The 21,578-nt window shown below is 32.5% G+C and overlaps 2 protein-coding genes across 3 annotated transcripts; both read left to right on the top strand.

Moving 5' to 3' along the window:
- The first annotated feature begins 1,131 nt into the window (after positions 1 to 1,131).
- LOC132269474 (protein yippee-like At4g27745) lies at positions 1,132 to 5,873 on the top strand. The gene is made up of 6 exons (XM_059770669.1): positions 1,132 to 2,808; positions 3,655 to 3,771; positions 5,007 to 5,041; positions 5,168 to 5,273; positions 5,354 to 5,409; positions 5,520 to 5,873. The coding sequence occupies exons 2-6, from the start codon at positions 3,664 to 3,666 to the stop codon at positions 5,566 to 5,568; spliced, it is 354 nt and encodes a 117-aa protein (XP_059626652.1). The 5' UTR covers positions 1,132 to 2,808; positions 3,655 to 3,663; the 3' UTR covers positions 5,569 to 5,873.
- A 2,365-nt stretch (positions 5,874 to 8,238) lies between these two features.
- On the top strand, positions 8,239 to 11,713 carry LOC132269472 (uncharacterized). Of its 2 annotated transcripts, none has more exons than XR_009469509.1 (5): positions 8,239 to 9,371; positions 10,762 to 10,796; positions 10,874 to 11,012; positions 11,098 to 11,153; positions 11,251 to 11,713. XR_009469509.1 is itself a non-coding variant. In XM_059770666.1 (5 exons), the coding sequence occupies exons 1-5, from the start codon at positions 9,282 to 9,284 to the stop codon at positions 11,345 to 11,347; spliced, it is 384 nt and encodes a 127-aa protein (XP_059626649.1). In that variant the 5' UTR covers positions 8,244 to 9,281; the 3' UTR covers positions 11,348 to 11,713. The 2 variants fall into 2 exon arrangements, 1 of the variants encoding a protein (XP_059626649.1); XM_059770666.1 differs by having other exon boundaries at positions 8,244 to 9,371; positions 10,907 to 11,012.
- The last annotated feature ends 9,865 nt before the right edge of the window (positions 11,714 to 21,578 follow it).

The following is a 21,578-nucleotide window of genomic DNA, read 5'->3' as shown; positions in this document are numbered from 1 at the left end:
TATAATAATATAAAGGATAAATGCTCATGAGGTATGAGTTTATTGCTCCCTTCAAGTTTAATTTAATTTGCCCTCACACCCTAGATAAAACTAAATACCTAAATTACCCTCCATATTTACTTTCTTTCTTAACCCACCCTTGATATATATATATATATATATATATATATGTGGCTAATTTCATAAACCTCTAACTTGTTTCATAAAACTACCGATATTTTAAAAAGTGATCCGTATTCAACCCCTTAACTAGATTGTGAAATGTTGAATTTGACTTTACTATTTAATATTAAATTAAAAATATAATTATTATTTTTAAAGTTACTAAAAGGTCTTCTTCCTCCTTCCTCTGAAACTTTTACCCCCTCTCTAAATCAAAACCGCCACTGCTCTCTTCAGCTCTTAATCTTTGCTGTGATATATATATATATATATATGTGTGTGTGTGTGTGTGTGTTCCATTTCTACAAATCAACCCATATTTATATATGGTGGTTTATTTAATTTATTTTTTTGTGATTCGGTAAATTTTTAGTTTAAAAAAATGTAAAATTATTTATAAATAACTTTATTTTAATTTAAATTTCTATAAAATCAAATTGTTCATAGTCATATATTTTTATAAATAATAGAATAATAAAATTAATCTCTAAATTACTAGTATATATTATAAGTTTATAACATTTAATAAAACATTTTTCGACGGACAATGTGCATGGTGGGATGAATTTGTTATCATCAGTGAATGAGAGAGAATGAGAGAGCATTTGGGTATCTGCGGGAGCTTCAGCAATAAGTAATTGTATGGTTTAGGGTTCACCTAGACTAAGAATGTCTTGTGCTATATTGTTGGGCTTGGGCCTGCGGTGTTTTACTTTTGTTCACTTCGGCTTGTAACTCCTTACTGCATTTGCTGGCTAGTCCACAATCGTTGGCCTCATTAGCAAATGGTTTGTAGTATTTTGCATTTAATATATTATAGGGTAAAATGTAAAAAATTCTCCTAAACTATCAGGCAATTGCACAAGACCCCCTGATTTAACAAGTGCCCTTGAACTATTAAAAAGTTGCAGTTGAGGACAATGATGAGATCTCTGGTACCGGAAAGCGAAGATTACGAATATATCCCTCTGATGAAACGACATTGTTTTAGTGCTTTACAAATTTGTGTTGCTGATGTGTCAAGCAAAATCTCAAGAACCAATTAAAATTGTACAACACATCATCTTATCAGCACTTTCCCCACCTCACTTTTGTACAACCAAAGTGACCTGTGCAATGAGCACCTGTTCTGCGCTCTTCCGGGAACAATCATAGCACACCAACAGCGGAGCGACAGATGAGGAGTTTCGCCGAAATCCTATCGACTTCCCAATTTGCTGAAACCTAAACTTCCTCAGAACACCAATTTGAAACCCAATCTGTCAGTTTAACCCTAACCCCAAATAGAAACCCATCGCCATTTATAGTACAAAGGTGAAGACAATCCATCACCATCGCCGGTCACCACTCGTTCTTTGGAGCCATGTTTTGATGACAATTGTTCGCCATTTAGGTACGAAGGTGAAGACCCATCACCATCGCCGGTCGCCACTCGCTATTGGGAGCCATGCTTTGATCACAGTTGCTACCTCCAAATAAATGACACCAACGAGCAGTTCATTGATCAGAACCTGGAGTACCGCTTCCCATCCTCGTTGATTTCTTCCAAATAGGGGTGCCTTTTGTTGCCTCCCACATGCCCGAAAAACTCCTCAACAGAGAAGCCATGTTTTATAGCCTTCTTGACTACGTTCGGCTTGCAAAGTGAGTAAGAGACTCACCAAATCCAATTGCAAAATTCCCATCCTCGTTTACTCCTCAACAGGCCGTTTCGATGGTAACAGACTCACCAAGCCCAATTGTAAAATTCTCAATTAATGGCCAAACCCATATTATAAATAAAACTACCCGCTGCAACAGACGTCACGTCGGAGGGTCTTGTCGTTGTCGAAACACCATCACAATATTCTCATAGCTATTTGCTACTTGGTGATATTCCAGCCATAACTGAAGCAACGGTGTCTTGGTCGAGTTTAGGGTGAGAGTACGGCATCGAAGATGGAGACGCGCGCTGCCGGCAAGTTCATAGTGGTGGCGGCGGTGGTGGTGGCGACAGCAGGTTCACAGCGGTGATGAGGTTGCGACGGCTATATTGAGAGAGAGAGAATGTGGCTGAGGGGCGGTGGTGAAATTCAGATAGGGTTTGGTTTTAATTAGGAAATTTTTTTATTTATTTTTTTTATTTTTCAATTTTAATTTTATACCTTTAATAGTATCTTTAATAGTATAAGGGTAACTTTGTCATTTTAAAGATATTTTAAAGATATATTGCTGGCATGTGTGCATCACGCGCCTAATTGGCCAGAGAAATCAAACCGAACTTCATCGATGGGTACGTTTTTACAAAAAAAAAATTAATAGTTGAGGGAATTAATTATAAAAAAAATAGTTTAAGAGTTTTTAGGGAGAGAGAGTGAAGTTAAGCGGTTTTTTTTTTACACTTTACCCTATATTCTACTAACATAACTTCAAAAAAAATAAAAAAATGTACTTGAGGAGAGAGAAAAATAAAAACAGATCCCAACTCCATCACTTTCTCTACCTAGAAAATCACCGATGTCACCCAAGGCAGAGAGGAAGCCTGCGCTGCCGCCGGAGGCGAGAAAAAGAAGAAGAGGTCGGAGAAGAGCATGGAGACCTACAAGATCTACATCTTTAAGGTCCTGAGGGGACAGAGGCGGTGACCAAGTTTATCAGCTCTTGAAGGTGATCAATTTGTTCATCAATTGCTTGTATCTGTGCGTTCCTAGGGTTAGGGTTTTAGAGTTAGTTTATTTGTCTGTATTGTTCCATTTGTGTAGCTGATGGTTTAAGTAGGATTGAGTTGATCATTTGACCACCTATAAATAATATTTCAATACTGGAATATATTTTTCTGAAGTTATTGTTTGCTAAACAACCGGGAATACTTGAATTTAGATAATAATTTGTCAAAAAAAAAAAAAAAAAATCCTTAGATAATAATAATTGTGCTTTTGATCTGTGATTTGACTTTTTGTTTTTTCACATTTAGGCACGTCAGTGTTGCAAATTAGTTTTAAATGTTAATTAAATGGGTAACATCTTTAGTTTTACAAAATTCAGTTTCTCTTAAAATATATTATACAAACCGAATAAAATTGGGTCTTCCTTATTCTTCTTATATATACAAAAAGGTAATACAAATTTTAATCGAAATACAGTTGCAGTACTCTCTCTAACCCATTTCAGACTTCAGAATTGCAAATTTGCAACCCTTCTATCTCTATATATACCTGTACAGTTGGCTTCACCCCCTCTCTCTCTCTCTCTCTCTCTCTATCTCTCTCTCCATGGCATGATAACCAAACCCAGTTCGGACCTTCTTGAAATTCAATCTTTGCTTCCCAAGAATCTGAATCCATCGTCCAAATTCCTTCCTTTGTCCCTTTAATGGTCTGTTTTTGTATTAAAAAAAATCTATCTTGGATTGCTAGTTTAGAGCTCTGTTATTGTTTGTGAAGTTTTTTGGTCTCTCAAAATTCTTGGTGATTCGGAGCTCCATTAATGTTTGTGTTTGATTAATCCAATTAGGTTGCAACCATGAAAAGGCACGCACTTACTCTTACTGAATTTGATCAACACTTGCAGTTCTCCTTCTGTCGTTCTTGCGAAGCCCACATTGCCTTACAATCAGATTTTGCAGGCGCTGTAAGCTCTCTCTCTCTCTCTCTCTCTCTCTCTCTTCTTGTTGAATTTTTGGTTGCTGCGCATCATGCAACCACATGTTTATATGTTTGTAACTATATCAATTCTAAATTTCTAGTCTTCTATGATTGCTTGAATACCCTTTTCTGCTGATTTTTTTTTTTTTTTTTTTTTTTTTTTTTTAATTCTTGAGGATTTCTTGATATGTATATAGAGTGTACCTATTGTGGAAGGAGTTCATGGTCATTCATGATCTTTTGAAGCATTTTATGTGTTTGTGCTGTGTGAATGCTTGTATTTCTTTTGAAGCATTTTAAGTATTTCTTTTTGTATTTCTTGATATGTATTTCTCAAAATACCTCAAAAATATTAAACTAGTTAGATTAACTATGAATATGGTATCCTTGTATTTTCCTTGAAAACAAATAATTGTTTGCATATATAGCTTTTACAACTTTTGGAATGATGTCCTATTAATTAAGATTGCAGTAATTTTTTTATAAATATTATTATTATTATTATATTTTTATACAAAAGAAGCAATTGCTGTAGTAGAAGTGGGCAGTCTAATTTGCACATGCTTTGCATATATAATGTATTTCATGCAAAAATCCTCAATGAAATTCCAACTTAAAACCCGTTCTTGTGGATTGTCTATCATTAAATTGTGATCGAGGGACAAGGATAGATCACCAGTGGTGGATGATGAAACTTTTTTGGTACATATTCAGACCAATTCAAGAATCAAAATTCATTATACGAGGATGATTATTTTAAAAAGGTTGACACATTGTATTTTCTGTATCATAATACTACATTTGGTTATAAATACTTATTGGACCTTTAGTTTAATCAGTTAATGTTTCCCGAATTCCAAAATTTGGGTAATTTTGTGCTATACTTATACACACAAGTTGGTGGAATGCAACCAAAGGGCCTTTGGCCCAATGGTTTAACCTCCCCATCTTCAAAGAAGAGGGGAGGGGTTCGAGCCCTCGCGTGGGTAAAAAAGTGTGTGTGTGTGTTTGCTTTACCATCAAAAAAAAAAAAAGTTGGTGGAATGCACAGGGAAAACTAATGTGATAGATAGTGCAGTAATTGGATTTTGCATGAGCAAGCAATCAACCAGTCTTTTTAAATCATTTACAAAGCTTGTTGTTTATCCTTCAGCTTTTGTAGAAAATGCCAATAAAAAAAGAACTCTCTGATCTCACTATTCATTTCCATTTATTTTTCAGGACGCCACATACAGTAAAGCCATTTTCCTAGACGCGTAAGAATCATCGATCTTAACAATTTTATTTTTTTTAATAAAAGAAAGTAATAAGCTGTTCATCATCTTCCTTGTATTATGTCTTAAACATTTAGCATCTGTGGCAACTTATGTGTATGTATACAGTGTCAATGTTGTAATCGATGGCCCAAACCGTCATCGTATGGAAGGTACTAACAAAGTAGCTGATGTTCACTGTACTAGATGCAATACCCTTCTGGGCTCACAATATGTAAGATACTCCCATAAAAGTTTTATCTATTATAATTTTGACTATGTATAATTCTTCTAATTGTGTGGTATATTATTCAGATTGAAGTTGGAAACAGCGAAGGACGTGTCAGAGCAGGAAGATTTGGACTGTTTTTGTGAGTATTGGAAATCCATGTACCAGTATATATATATATGTATATATATCTATGGTGCAATTGAGAGTATCGATCTTCTAATGTACAATTGTTTCAAAATTTGTGAGCAGCAACAAGCTCCGTTTCTGGAATGGAAGCGCCCCTCTGGCTTGGCAATAATTCAACCAGTTTCAAATACACGGATTGGTCACTGCACAGAGTGACAGGACATCAATTTGAAGGGCTTCATTGAAATATATTTGTCCAATTTTTTTTTTCTTGAAGTTAGAAGTGAAAAATTCTTCTTGTTAATTTGGGATATGCAAGTGTTTTTAGTTGAGGAATTCAAATCAGAAGGAACATAATTTGAATATGCATTTTGAAGCTGCTATAATAAGAATCCTGTAATCTGCTTATGCTGTAATAGTACTTGTATATCTTAGTTGCTTTAAAATTTTCTTATTACAAGTATTTTTTTACTTCCCTGTGTTGTCTTGTTTTCTACTCTATTAATCTTCTTTCATGGGGAAAGAGTTGGATTCAATTTAGGTTTTGATTGAGAATAGTGTTAAGGTGTGTTCGATGTTTGAAATTGGAATTAGTGGAATTTGAGAAAAATAACTAAGAAAATTGAACAAAAAATTTCTCAAATTTCACGAATCCCCAATTTCAAGATTTCAATTCTATGCGGCCAAAACACATAAGCTAATGTTATATGGAAGTTGTAAGCTAATGTTTCTTATTTATTTATTTTAGTCCAAAGTATATTATATGGAATTTGTAAGCTAATATTTCTTATTTATTTATTTATTTTATTTATTATTATTATTATTATTTTTAGCATGGTTTCTTATTTCATTGAAGGACGGTTGTGGTTGTAACCACTAAAATCTAGAAATTAATAATATTCTTACATCATTTCTTATTTATTTATTTTTATCAAGTTGTGGAAGTGATATATTAATAAATGATCTTTTTTAAAATAGTTTTTCCTCCTATGTAAGATTTTGCTAATATGCTTTTTGAACCCATACACAAACCCAAATTTGAATGTCAATCTTTTAATTCGTGGCTAAACAGAGCTCTTGTAATTCAAAATTAATTGGGTAACAAATGTGTATGATGTGTATCTGTTCAAGTGTTGAATATGTAGAATTCTTGTAAGTGAATGGTATATTATTCAGATTGAGGTGCATAACGACAATGAACTCGACGAAGCAGGAGCATTGTATCTGCATTGGTGAGTCATTGAAATCTATCTACCAGTGCAATTGAGGGTTCTGATATTCTACCAGTAAGAATTGAAACAAAGGTGTTAATTTGGAATATGGCTTTTTATTTATTTATTTTTTTATTTTTTTTATTTTAGGGATTTTAAACCGGAAGGAAGGAACATAATTCAAATGTGCATTTTCAAGCTGCTATAATAGTAATCCTGTGATTTGCTTATGCTCAAATAATGCTCATATATCTTAGCTGCTTTGTAATTTACTTATTGCAAGTTGGTCAAAAAAATTTCTTGTTTGTCATAAAAATCGGGGTGAGCTCATTTCGTTTTTGATTCTTAATAGTATTACTCTCTTGTATATTGTATTAATCATGACGTATCATAATAAAGTTGTAAGTTGTAACACATGATTACAATGGTGTAACCACCGAAACTCAAATATTGTGAGAAAGGACCATGAGTATTTATGGTGATCATGTTAACTATTAGAACTAATTCCTTCAACTTTAATTTTTTTTGTTCCATCTTTGATAAATAGTATAAATCTCTTTTATATTTTATTAGTCACGACGTCTCATAATAAAGATATAAATTGCAATACATGTGATTACAATGGTGTAATTACTCGAACCCATAATAAAGATATAAATTGCAATACATGTGATTACAATGGTGTAATTAGGTATTGTGCGAAATGACAATGAATATTTATGGTGCTAATGTTAACTGTCAGAATTAATTCCTTCCACTAAAATTTTTCTTGTTTGTCATAAAAATCGGAGTGAGCTCATTTCATCTTAATAGGAGTAGTATTATTCTCTGTTATATTTTATTAATTATGACGTATCATAATAAAGTTACAAGTTTCAACATATGTGATTATAACGGTGTAACTACTCGAATCAAAAAGGACAATGAGTATTTATGGTGGTTTTTCAACTACAAATTTTCTTGTTTGTCATAAGAATCGGAGTGAGTTCATTTTATTTTTGATATTTAATAGTATTACTCTACTTTATATTTTATTAATCATGGCGTATCATAATAAAGTTATAAATTATATCACATATTATTACATTGGTGTAACTATTCAAACCCAAATATTGTATGAAAGGACAATGAATATTTATGGTGGTGATCTTAACAATCAGAATTAATTAAAAAGATAATAAATATTTATGACGGTGATCTTAATTGTCAGAATTAATTCTTTCAATTACACTTTTTCGTGTTAATCTTTTTATCAACTTTTGTTGTCTTGTTTCCTGTTAATCTTTCTTCATGGAGAGAGACTTCAATCAATTAAAATTAAAATTATATAAATATATATGTATTTTCCTAAAAATTAGATAGTAATATTTAAACATTTATCATGGTTCATCCTTTATTTCTCTATTTCAATAGGAAGCCCGATTGATGAACTTTTTCAACTGTTACATAAAGCCCAAACACAGCTCATTATTTTCAGAGATTTATTTATTTATTTGTATTTTTTAGAAATACACATACGGTATATGCAAACAAACTTAAATTTTTTTATTTTTTGCACACAAACAAACAAACTTGAAAAAATAATAATAATGGATTCCTCACATTTGCACTACACATATCCATGATACATTTTGTGGTTTTAACAGCAGTACCCATATACATTGCATCACAACTAAAACCAGCCTGCGAACGAAATATCAAAATCTCAACTCTCTCTCACTTTCTCTCTCTAGAAAATCACGGATGGTACCCAAGGCAGAGAAGAAACCATCGCCGGAGACTAGAAGAAGAAGAAGAGGTCGAAGAAGAGCATCCAGACCGCCGTCAGCCTTTTGCTTCCCAGTGAATTGGCCAAGCACGCCGTGTCTGAGGGCACAAAGCCGGTGACCGAGTCTACCAGCTCTTCAAGGTTATCAATTGCTTCTATCTCTGCCTATCTAGGGTTAGGGTTTTAGAATTAGTTTACTATTAGGATTTAGAATTGAATTTCTCAAGTTTCATTTCTGTAGAGCTTATGGTTTAAGTAGGATTGAGTTCATCAATTTACCACCTAAAGACAATTTTAAGTGAATATACTACGCAGTATTTATTGCCCTGTGAATTTAGATGATAATCAGTGTGCTTTTCATCTCTTATTTATTTATTTATTTTGACATTTAGGCATGTCAGTGTTGCAATTTGATTTACTTGGTAATTAAATGGGTAACATCTTTAGTTTTACAAAATCCAATTTCTCTTAAAATATTTACAAACTAAATAATTTTGGGTCTTCCTTATTCCTCCTATATATACAAAAAGGTTAATATAATTTTTAATTAAAATACAGTAACACTCTCTCAAACCCATTTCAGACTTCAGAAATGCAACCCCTCCTATCTCTATATATACACGTACAGTTAGCTTCACCCTCTCTCTACATGGCATGATAAGCAAAACCCAGTTCGGACCTTCTTGAATTTCAATCTTTGCTGACCAAGCATCTGAATCCATCGTCCGCATTCCTTCTTTTGTCCCTTTAGTGCTCTGTTTTTGTATTAAAAAAAAAAAAAAAAATCTATCTTGGATTGCTAGTTTAGAGCTCTGTTCTTGTTTTGTAAAGTTGATTGCTCTCTGAAAATTCTTGGTGATTCGGAGCTCTATTATTGTTTGTGTTTGATTGATCCAAGTTGCAAGGATGGGAAGGGTCTTTCTTATTCAATACGATCTAACTCCAGACTCAGAGTTCTTTCTCTGTCGTTTTTGCCAAGCCCACATTGCTCGCCTGGTAAACTCTCTCTCTCTCTCTCTCTCTCTCTCTCTCTCTCTTCTCTCTCTTGTTGAATTTCTGCGAATCATGCACTAAATTACACCCTCAACCACATCACATGTTAAAGTTTGGAAAGTCGAAACTATATCAATTCTAAACTACTATGACTGCTTGGATGCCCTTTGCTGTTGAATATTTTTCCATTCTCGAGGGCTTCTTGATACATATCTACTCTACCTATTGTGGAAGGAGTTCATGGCTTTCCATAATCTTGTAATGCCTTTTATGTGTGTACACTGTGTGAATTTTTACAATTTTAAGCAATGTTATTTCTCCAAGTCCTTCAAGAACGTACTAAACTTCCAAAAACATGAGTAATTTTAGATTTACATTCAGTCAAATGAGATTACAAGAAAAATATAAAAACATGAGTACTTTCTCTCTCTCTGAACAACTAGTATATTAATTCTTGTATCAGAATGATGAAATTTTAATAAACAGTACTATTTATGAATGCACATATATATTAAACTGGGAAAAAATGAAGATGGTATGCTTGTATTTTCCTTGAAAACAAAGAATTGTTTTATATAGCTTCCTTGTAAATATATATATATATATTTTGTAAAAGCAATGCTGCTGTAGAAGTGATTAAGCAGTCTGATTTGCACATGCTTTACATATGTTGTGCGTTTCATTGAAAAAATCCTCAATGAAATTCCAACTTAAAACCAGTACATGCGGATTGTCCATCATTGAATTGTTTTTTAAGGGATTAGGTTAGATCAGCACGTTGTATTTTGCAGTGTTATAGGAAAGCAAATGAAATTCCAACTTAAAACTAGTATGCTTGTATTTTCCTTGAAAACAAAGAATTGTTTTATATAGCTTCCTTGTAAATATATATATATATTTTGAAACAGCAATGCTGCTGTTGAAGTGATTAAGCAGTCTAATTTGCACATGCTTCACATATGTTGTGCGTTTCGTTGAAAAAATCCTCAATGAAATTCCAACTTAAAACCAGTACATGCGGATTGTCCATCATTGAATTGTTTTTTAAGGGATTAGGTTAGATCAACATGTTGTATTTTGCAGTGGTATAGGAAAGCAAATGCCATATGATACAGTTGGTACTACTTTGGTTTCTGAACATGCACAGATCTTTAGTTTAATCAGATAATGTTTTGGAAACGCCGAAATTTGGGTAATTTTGTGCTACATGGAAAACTAATGGTGATAGTGCAGTTATTTGATTTTGCATGAGTAAGCAACCAGACAGTCTTTATAAATTATTTACTCAGCTTCTTCTTGTTTATCCGCAGCTAATCTTTCTGTTTTCGTATACAATGTCAAATAAAAAAAGAAGTCTGTGATTTTACACTATTTGTTTTCATTTGTTTTTCAGGACAAGATAAACAGTGAAGCCATTTTCCTAAGCAAGTAAGAATTCAGCATTCATAACATTTTTTAACTAATAATCTTTTATTCATCTTCCTCCCTGTATTCTGTCTTAACAGTTAGCTTTTGTGGCAACTATGTGTGCGATATAGGGCCAATGTTCTAATTGATGGCCCAGAACGTTACCGAATTGAAGAGGCTGACGTAGTAGCCAATGTTCACTGTACTGGATGCAATGCCCTTCTGGGCATAAAATATGTATGATACTCCCGTAAAAGTTTATATATATATTCCAATTTGACTTTGTATAATTATTCTAAGTGAAGGGTATATTATTATTCAGATTGAAGTGCAAAACAACGATGGACTTGTCGAAGCTGAAAGTTTTAAACTGCATTTGTGAGTGTTGGAAATCAATCTATCAGTATAATATATATCTATAATGCAATTGAGAGTATTGGTTTTCTTATGGATTTTATTCAAAATTTGTGAGCAGGAACAATCTCCTTTGGTGGGATGGAAATGTGTTCCACAGCTACCCCAACCAGATTCAAGCACACAGATTGGTTACTGCACATGATGACGGGATATGAAATATTAGAGAGGATACAAATCCAATTGAAGAAGGGCTTTATTGAAGTTCATTGAATATGACATGACATACTCTATATTTGTCCAATTTCTTTTTTCTTGGAAGTGAGATGTGAAAAATTCTTGTTGTGGATAGAATAGCATGGGATTGAACTGTACAGTCCGAAACTCCGAATTGAAACAAATGGGTTAAGGATTTTAAATCCGAAGGAAGTTACATAATTCAAATGCATACATCTTCGTTGCTCTGTAATTTACTTATCGCAGCAGGTTGGGCAGGGAAGGCCTTTTTTTCAGCTTGTGTTGTCTTAAATTTCTGTTAATATTGCTTTATGAAGAAGAAAAGGTTCGATTCAAGTTACGTTTCATTGATTGAGAATAATGTCCAGTTTTCTAATTGAAAGTAGATTATCTGGAATTTCTAAGATGATGTTTCTTATTCTATTTTGGAAATTATTAATGTTTTCACATCATTTCTCATAGTTTTTAATGTGTCGTCTTTATCAAGTTGCTTAGGTATTTTATTTATGGATAATACTTAGCTGCTTAGGTATTTTATTTATGGATAATACTTAGCCCCTCATGTGTTTCAATGACAATATATCATATCAGCTATTCACGGTTCTCTGTATTATCTCGGATCAACCATTGAATAATTTTTTGAATAACTTTTTTTATTAAAGTAGATGTGTGATATGTTGTTATTGGAACACACTAGGGGTGAATAAGGTAAAGTGACTCACCGGTTAATAGCTAAGCATTATCCTTTATTTATTTATTTTTAACGAAACGATAGTTATATGTTTTAAAATTTGTTCAGTGATTAAAGGGGTAGTCATCTTCTCGTTGTGGCTGATTCCTAAGACTAAATATATGTTTCCTCGTGTTGTTTTAAGATCGATTTTTCTAATTAATTTGCTCTTCAAACAAAAAAAATAAAAAAAATAAAAATAGGTGAGTATACACAAACTCAGGTTTGAGTGTCGGCCCTTTAGTGACTAAACAAAACTCTTGTAATTAATGTTTAAAAAAAAAAAATCTTAATTCAAAACTAAATGGGTAACATCTTTATTGTGATAAAATTTAATAATTAAGAATGAAGGCAATGGCAAGAAAGAAAAATAAGAATGAAGGCACACAAATATAAAAATTTGAGACATAAATCACACAAACCTAACTTAGTGATCTTTGTTGGGCAAGGAATGGAATTACTTGGGACTCAAGTATTATTACTTTGGAAGTTTGGGATGGATTTACCCATGGGAAAAAAAATATATATATATTCTCAAGTTAATACAACTCAAACCCTAACCCTAATCTTAACTCTATAAAAATTTAACGCGTGCGCGCGCACACACATCTACCTCTCCACCGCATGACAAGTGAAGACCAATCTCATTTGGGACCTTTTTCAATGTCAAATCTTTTGGGATCAATCAAAGATCCACAAAGATATAAGTTCTTATTATTTTCATAATTAATAGATTTATATGATAAAAGATCATACCTCTATAGTTTTTTAAAAAATTGTCTTTTTCGTTCGGCTTCATAATCTTTTTTATTTTTTGTAATGTTTTTCATATGAATCGCGTTTGTTGTAGTAAATTTTTGGTGCTTTGGAACTGAACTCCACTACACCATTGCTTGTGTTTGATTAAAATCCCAATTAAGTTGGCAAGGATGGGAAGGCCCTTTCTTATCAAAATACCATCAATGTTCTATCAATATCTTTTTTGCGGAGCCCACGTTTGCTTACATGGCATGCCACGTAATCATTCTCTCGTTGAAATTTCGGTGTCATCAACTTATTATTCTCGTGAATTTCTTAATATATATATATAGTCTACATATTGTACAATTTTGACGACGCCAGGTTTCTTTGAGGCCTTCAAAGAGGTGCTAAACTTCCAAAAGCACGAACAATTTTAGATATATAGTCCAATTATAGATTACACAAAAAAAATGTAAACACACTAATAATCTTTCTTCTTGATGAACAAAAAATATTAATTTATATTTGTAAATTTAATTCTAGTACAAGAATAATGTAATTCTAAAATATATAGTTTCGTATATGAATGCATATATATATATATTCTTTAAAAGAAATATTTTTGAGTGAACATTAATTTTTTAAGAGTGCCTCTTAAATGTTGATGATATACTTTTAGATTAATTTTCAAATTTAATCATAGGGAGAAACTGAAATTGCATAAATCATTCCAGAATAATAACTACTCCGTATTTCTTTTCTCTGCAAGTGTTTATATTCTGCTAGGTGCTTATATATATGTGTATATATATATATACATACAGTCAAAACTATATCCAAAAGTGTAAGACCGTGTTTGGCTTCGACCAAGAAAAGCACTGATCTCTTGAACCCATTTCAGACACTGCAGAATTGCAGCCCCTGCTTCTCTATATATACACGTTCAGTTGGCTCGACCCTCTCTGTCTTTCTCTTTCTCTTTCCCTCTCTCTCTCTACATGGTATGATATATAACCAAACCCAGTTTGTACCTTCTTGAATTAGAATCTTTGCTGAGCAAGAACCTGAATCCATTGTCCACATTCCTTCTTTTGTCCTTTAATGCTTTGTTTTTATATTTAAAAAACAGAGCATACCTTTCCTTGTTTTGTGAAGTTAATTCTTGGTGATTCGGAGCTCCATTAACGTTTTTGTGTGAATGATCCAAGTTGCAACCATGGGAAGGCTCTTTCTTATATATTTCGATCGAACACTTGCACTACTATATCTGTCGATTTTGCGCAGCCCACATTTGCTTAAGTTCAGATTTTGCATGCTACGTAAACTCTCTCTCTCTCTCTCTCTCTCTCTCTGGATATATATATATATATATATCTACAAGTTTATGTTTTGAAATTTGAAACTAAAACAATTCTGAACTTCTATGACTGCTTGAATGAATGGTCTTTGCTGTTGAATGTTTTCATTCTTGAGGGTTTCTTGATACATGCGTAGTCTCTTCATGTTGTGGAATTCATGCTTGTTCATAGTATATGCAGCATCTTGTAAAGCAATATATGTGTGTGCACCTACTGTGTGAATTTGTACAATTTTGAGCACTCTCCAAGTCCATCAAGATCGGAGGTCCTAAACTTCCATATGAGTGCACACATGGCTTCTTCTTTTTTTATAACTTTTGAGTAAAGACCATTAAAAAATCAAAATTCCTAGTTGAGGAAGATTGTTTTAAACATTGACATATTATATTTTGCAGTAACATTTGATTCTAAATGCATATCAAATATTCAGTTTAATCAGAAAACGTTTGAAAATGGTGACAAATTTTATATAATTTTGTGCCACACACACACACACATTGGTGGAGTTTGTGCAGTATACTTTACAAGTTATTTACTTAGCATTTTGTTTATCTGGCACTTCCATGATCTCACTACTTGTTTCAAATTTATTTTTCAGGATATGTCACTCGAAAAAGCCGTTTATGAACGCGTGTAAGAATTAACATTGTTAAAGTGATAGCTGTTCTTCTTTCTTCTTCTTCTTCTTCATATATATATCTATATATGTATATATTAACATATAGCAAGCATATGCAGAGTGAATGTGGTGATCGATGGGCCAGAGCGTTACCGAATGGAAATTACCAACAGAGTAGCCAATATTCACTGTACTAGATGCAACAACCTTCTGGGTAAAAAATTTGTAAGATACAACTCTGTAAATTGAAGTTTTATATTTTCTAAAATTGATTATGTATACTTGTTATAAGTGAATGGTATACTATTTATTCGTATTGAAGTGCCACTCAACGATGATCGTCAGTGTGCGAAAACAGGAAGATTCGAACTGAATATGTAAGTCTTGGAAATTAATCATGAATAGCTATATATATCTATAAGTACAATGCAATTTATTCAGACTAGTGATTTATTTTCTTATGGATTTGATTCAAAATTTGTGAGCAGGACCGATCTCCGTTTCTGGGATGGATTTTTGTTGTATGGGAACGTGGTACAAGATATGGATTAAGTTTGAAATACACAGATTGAGCACTGCAGACTCACAGGAGCAACAATTTGAATGGCTCTCTATTGAAGTTCATTGAATATGAATTTTTTTTTTTCCCAAGTGAATATGAAATTTTACATCCACAAACTTCATATTTCTTTTCCTTTCAAGTGTAAGTGTTGAAAAATTGTGCTGTAGATGAAAGAGCTTGCAATTGAAGTGTACAGTCAGATTGAACATAGAGATGCAACTGCTTTTGCTTGCCCAAATAGTCATTTTGTATACTACATATTGTGTACATATACTATAACTCATAAGCAGTGAAAATTTGAAAGCGGTGAGAGGTGCATAATTAAGTCATAAGCAGTGAAAATTTGAGCAGGAGTGTGCTCAGAGCGTAAGAGCGACGCCTATTGAGAAGGATTGTGTAACTTAAATCATGACTTGTTAATTTGCTTTCTTTTATTTTTTTATTTTTTAATATATCTGGTTTTCTTGTGTAAACCCTTGTGATTGGAAATTTTTTTTATTTTTTTATTTTGGCTAAGCAATGCATGATTGATGATATAATTGAGCCAAAGAGTTTTTTTTTTTTTTTACCAAAAGTCAAAGAGTGCTTGATTACCAATTTTGATTGGTCATCTATACCACATGTAAAAAAATATTTACAAAACAAAAAAAAATTAAAATTTAACAAAAATAACTTACTCCTTAATTTTCGACTAATTTTCGATAAATTATTTTACATGTCGTATTTAATAGAAATTATGGACTCGGCCTCAATCTAAACCTTTGCCAAACATCAAAAAAAATAAAAACTTACCTCAATATTTATTTATTTATTTATTTTTACGTTGGAACTAGCGCCTCAAACGTTCACTTATTTTCAAATGACATCTCATAAAAGAACTAAAAATGATGAAGGTGTTTGACTCAATAACGGGTTTGATTTTTAAAAACTCGTTTAATAATCAGAGCCAAGCCAAACAATACATAACCTGGGTCGTTAGACTCATGAAATGCTCGTCAACATGTACCCCCAAAGAAAAACTTGGCTTTAGCCCCTAAAAAGTTTACTTATTTTCAAATGACATCTCAGAAAAGAACTAAAAATGATGGAAGTGCTTGACTCAATAACAAGTTTGATTTTTTAAAAACTCGTTTAATAATCAGAGCCAAGTCAAACAATACATAACCCGACTCGTTAGACTCATGAAGTGCTCGTCAACATGTACCCCCAAAGAAAAACTTGGCTTTGATTTTTTAAAAACTCGTTTAATACTCACAAATCACAATTATAATTAAAGGGTAAGACAATGTTTGGCTTCAACCAACAAAATAAAATCTTTTTTTTTTTTCTTGCAAAAAAAATAAAAAATAAAAAATAAAAAGTCCGCGTATGGCTTCCACCAAAAACGTAAAAAAGGAAAAAATATGAACAATACTTGGGTTTTCCATGAGAAGATGAATTTTATCCTTCTAACTAATGTGTTCCAACACAATTTAGACATATGTCCAAATTTTAATTTTTTTTAATAATAGTTATTATCCAACTTTTTATGAGTTAAACCCAAATCCAATTTTTTTTCTTTCCCTATTTAAAATTTTTAGAATCCCTTAAACCCAAACTCAAATTTTTTTCCTTCCCAATTTAAAATTTTTAGAATCCCTACTCTCCTCTCTCCCTTCCCCCCTCTCTCTCTTCCCTCACAAATCTCCATACCCAACCTCAATCTCAAATTTTAGTTTATCTACATCAATCAAACACTCAACTTTTATTCAATATGTATAAACAATATACAAATCAAAAGAAGCTTATAAGTGACGCAAAACAATACCAATTGGAATTTGCAATATTTACAAATTAAAATTTTTTTTTTTTTTCACCAACTAGAGAAAGGGGAAAATAAAACCGATCCTTAACCCTATCAATTAAAGGTGTTGAAAACTTGGAAGGGATGCAAAAGATAGATCTAACTCTAACAAAAACGTAAAAAACTAACTTATCTGACTAAGAAATAAAAAATATAGAAGAAAAACTCTATTCAAATATATATTAACATCAAATTTTTATATAATATTTTAAGCTTATGTTCATTCTCTATTCAACACTTGATACTGTACATTTTTTAAATAAATTTAGTAATTTTTTAATTTGGGTATAGAAACAATCGTATTATTTTGGGAGAAAAAAAAAATTGAAGTTCAGAGCTATACATTTTCTTGCTTTGTGAAGTTACTCGTTCTCAGAAAATTCTTGGTGCATGCTTCAGAGCTCCATTATTTCTGCAACCATGGCGGCCTTCGCTTACCTTTGTTTCTGTTTTTGTGAAATCCACATGTGAGCTCAATTAGTTTGAATGTGAAATATTTTTTAAAAAATAATTTTTATTTTCTGGTGTTTGACTGTAGTAAAATATTTATGAATAAAAAATATTAAAATGTAACAAAAAAAATTACTAGTTAATTGTCAATAAATTATTTTATACGTCTTTTAGTGGGACGGATCTCGATTTAAATCTTTGTCAAATACCAAAAAATAAGTATATATATATATATATATATATATATATATATTACCTTAAAAAATAAAATCATTTCGGATAAAAATATTTATCGGTCAGGTTTGGTTCATTCAGCATTTTATGTGTACTTGCGACGGCACTAAAATTTCTTTTAGTCCTGCTGCCAGAATGTAGGTTTAATATATACGCATAATCACAAGTGACAACTATATCTAAAGGGTAAGACCATGTTTGGCTTCGACCAACAAAAGAAAATCGTTTTCTTGCCAAAAAAATAAAAGTTATATAAAGGCCCTGTTTGGCTTCTACCAAAAGCGGAAAAAAAAAAAAAAAAAAAGAAAAAAGAAAAAAAGAAAAAAGTACTGTAGTAAAAAGGCCGGTCAATACAAAATCTACTGATGTTCTAATTTTTACAAAATACAGTTACACTGATCTCTCAAACCCATTTCAGAGTCTGCAGAGCTACAATCCCTCTATCTCTATCTCTATCTCTATATATACACGTACGGTTGGCTTGATCCTCTCTCTCGCTCTCACACACACACACACGCCATGGCATGATAACCAGACCTTCTTGAATTTCAATCTTGAATGAGCAAGAACCTGAAACCATCGTCCACATTTCTTCATTTGTCCCTTTAATGCTCTGTTTTAATCTATCTCAGATTGCTAGTTCAGAGTTATACATATTCTTGATCTGTGAAGTTAATCGTTCTCAGAAAATTCTTGGTGCATGCTTCGGAGCTCCATTATTTCTGCAACCATGGCGGCATGGGCCAATCTTATTCAACTCGATCAACGCGTACCTTTGTTTCTCTGTCGTTTTTGTGAAACCCACATTGCCATATGCTCTCATCACATGTTAATGGTACGCAAACTCTCTCTCTCTCTCTCACAAACACACACACACACACACGCACACTTCGAATTTGTGCTTAAATTCTCGTTGCAGTTGAAAATTTTCATTCTTTAGGGTTCTTGATTCATACAGAGTCTATGTATTGTGGAGTAATTTGGTTGTTCCTTATCTTTAAAGCATTATATGTGTGTGCACTGTGTGAATTTTGTACAGTTTTAAGGGTTCATTATCTTTTAGAGCATTATGTGTGTGTGTGTGTGTGTGTGCACTGTGTGAATTTGTGCTTGAATGCTCGATGCTGTTGAAAATGTTCAGTCTTGAGGGTTCTTGATACATAGGGCAGAGTCTACCGATTGTCCACTGTGTGCACTGTGTGAATTTTGTAATGCCATTTCGCAAAGTCCTTCAAAAAGTTACTACACTTGGTCACTTCCAAAAACATGAGTAATTTTTTATGTAAATTGGGTCGAATTAGATTAAAAGATAAATGTAAAAACAGAGTCCTCTCTCTGTGAACAAAATATGTTTAATAATATACTTGTATATTTAATTCTTGTATTAGAACGATGTTATTCTGATATATATATATAGTTCCATATATGAATACATAAATATATAGATATATATATCTTGAAGACAAAGATTTGTTGGAATATGTAGCTACTAAAACTTCTGGAATGATAATTACAAGGAAAAAATAAATGAAAAATGAAAAGAAAATTTTTTGGAGATTGATTTAAGATTGCAATCTCTTAAAAATAAATAAATAAATTACAAAAATTAGTAATGTTGTACTAAATGTGATTAAGAAGTCTAACTTGCCCATGCTGTACTCATATTACGTGTCTCACCTAAAAAAATGGTGAATTTTTTTGGGCAATTCTATGCTACACACACACACACGCACACAAATACGTGTATATATATATGTCTTGGTGGAGAATTAAAACTAAACTATGTACTGATCAGCTTCTTGTTTATCTCTCAGCTAATCCTTCAGTGTTTGTAAATAATGCCAAATCAAAAAAGAATTCTGTGATCTCACTACTTTATACCATTTTATTTTTCAGGAAAGCTCATACCATAGAGGCATATTCCAAGAAGCGTAAGAATTAACATTCTTAAAGTGATAAAGCTGTCTTAGCATTTAGCTTTTGTGGCACAACCTATACGTATATATATGTGTATGCAGTGTCAATGTGCGCACGAAGATGTGTGTATGCGATATCAGTCCGGACACATATCCGTGCGATTGTAATTACCGAAGGGAAGGTCCTAACAGAGTAACGGATGTTCGGTGTTCCAGATGCAACAACATTCTGGGCATAAAATTTGTAAGATTTGTAACTCCCCATAAAATGTTTTTCTGTTCTAGTTTTGACTGTGCAATTCTTCTAAGTGAATGGTCTATTATTATTATTATTCAGGTTGAAGTGCAAAACAATGAAGATATATTTCTCAGAGCAGGAAGATTCGGACTGGATATGTGAGTCTTGGAATGAATTAATCTACCAACATCATATGTATAATGCAATTGAGTAGTGTTGATTGTCTTATGGATTTGTTTCCAAATTTGTGAGCAGGATCAATCTCCGTTTCTCGTATGGAAATTTGGTTTATTATCCCAATCCATTCTTACCTTTAGTTTACTGTCGTGGCTGTGGAATGCACGTTGCCTTACACTCAAATAGGATACACATGGTACTCTCTCTTCTTGGTGAACAAAAATGTTATATTGTTTTTAAAAAGATCAGCATATTGCTTTTGCAGTGGCATAGAGAAACAAAGCGGTATGATACTACATTTGCTTATAAATACATGTCAAATCTTTTCCTAAACGATTGTTTTTAAAAAGATCAGCATATTGTTTTTTTTTAAAAAATGATTTGTGTCATCTCACAACTTGATTCCAATTATTTTTCAGGATATCAACAATGGTACAGCCATTTTCTTTAACGCGTAAGAATAATTAACATTTTAAAATTGATAAGTTGTCCTTCATCAGACTCTTCTGCATTTAATTTTACCATTTAGCTTTTTTTGTGCGCATGTGCAGTGTCAATGTGCGATTGAATGGGCGAAGACGTTACTACAGTGAAGGTAGTAACACAATAGTCGATGTTTTCTGCTCCGGATGCTCCTCCTGCCTGGGCATAAAATTTGTAAGATACTTCAGCCCCACAAATGTTTCTCTCTCCTAATTTTGACTGTGCATGTATAATTCTTCTAATTTTATGGTATATTATTCAGATGCGAGTGCCAAACAGCACTGGATTGGCCGTAGAAGGAAGATTCCGACTGCAAATGTGAGTCTTGGAATTAATCAATATTCTACCATTTAAATATATATATATCTATAATGCAGTTGAGAGTATTATTGATTTTCGATCTTATGGATTTGTTTCAAAATATTTTGAGCAGAATGAAGCTCCGTTTATGGGATGGAAACTTGTTGCACCTTCCCGAATTGCCCTATTGGCTATAATTGAACCAGTTTGGAATACACGGTACAGAATGACAGAGGCATCAATTTGAAGGGCTCACTGAAATTCATTGAATACGATATTTTATATATATCCCACAAACTTTATATTTGTCTAGTTTCTTTTTCATCAAGTTTCAAGTGGTGAACAATTCTTCTTGTACATGAAAGAGCTTGCAATTCAACTGTTGAGTCACAATTGAAACATAGATGTTGATTTGGGAAATGCAATTGTTTTTTTTTAGTTGACAATTTTAATAATTCAAACTTGCATTTTCGAGCTACTATTCTAAAGTTCTGTAATCTGCTTATGCTCTCTTAATGTTCAAACACACACACACACACATATATATATTTATGTCTTTAT

This window comes from Cornus florida, unplaced genomic scaffold, assembly GCF_030987335.1.
Source record: "Cornus florida cultivar Cherokee Brave unplaced genomic scaffold, ASM3098733v1 CherokeeBrave_3.0.0_Hap2_Chr08, whole genome shotgun sequence".
NCBI lineage: Eukaryota > Viridiplantae > Streptophyta > Magnoliopsida > Cornales > Cornaceae > Cornus > Cornus florida.
Note: the sequence above shows the minus strand (reverse complement) of the source record. Positions and strands in the feature narration are given on the sequence as shown.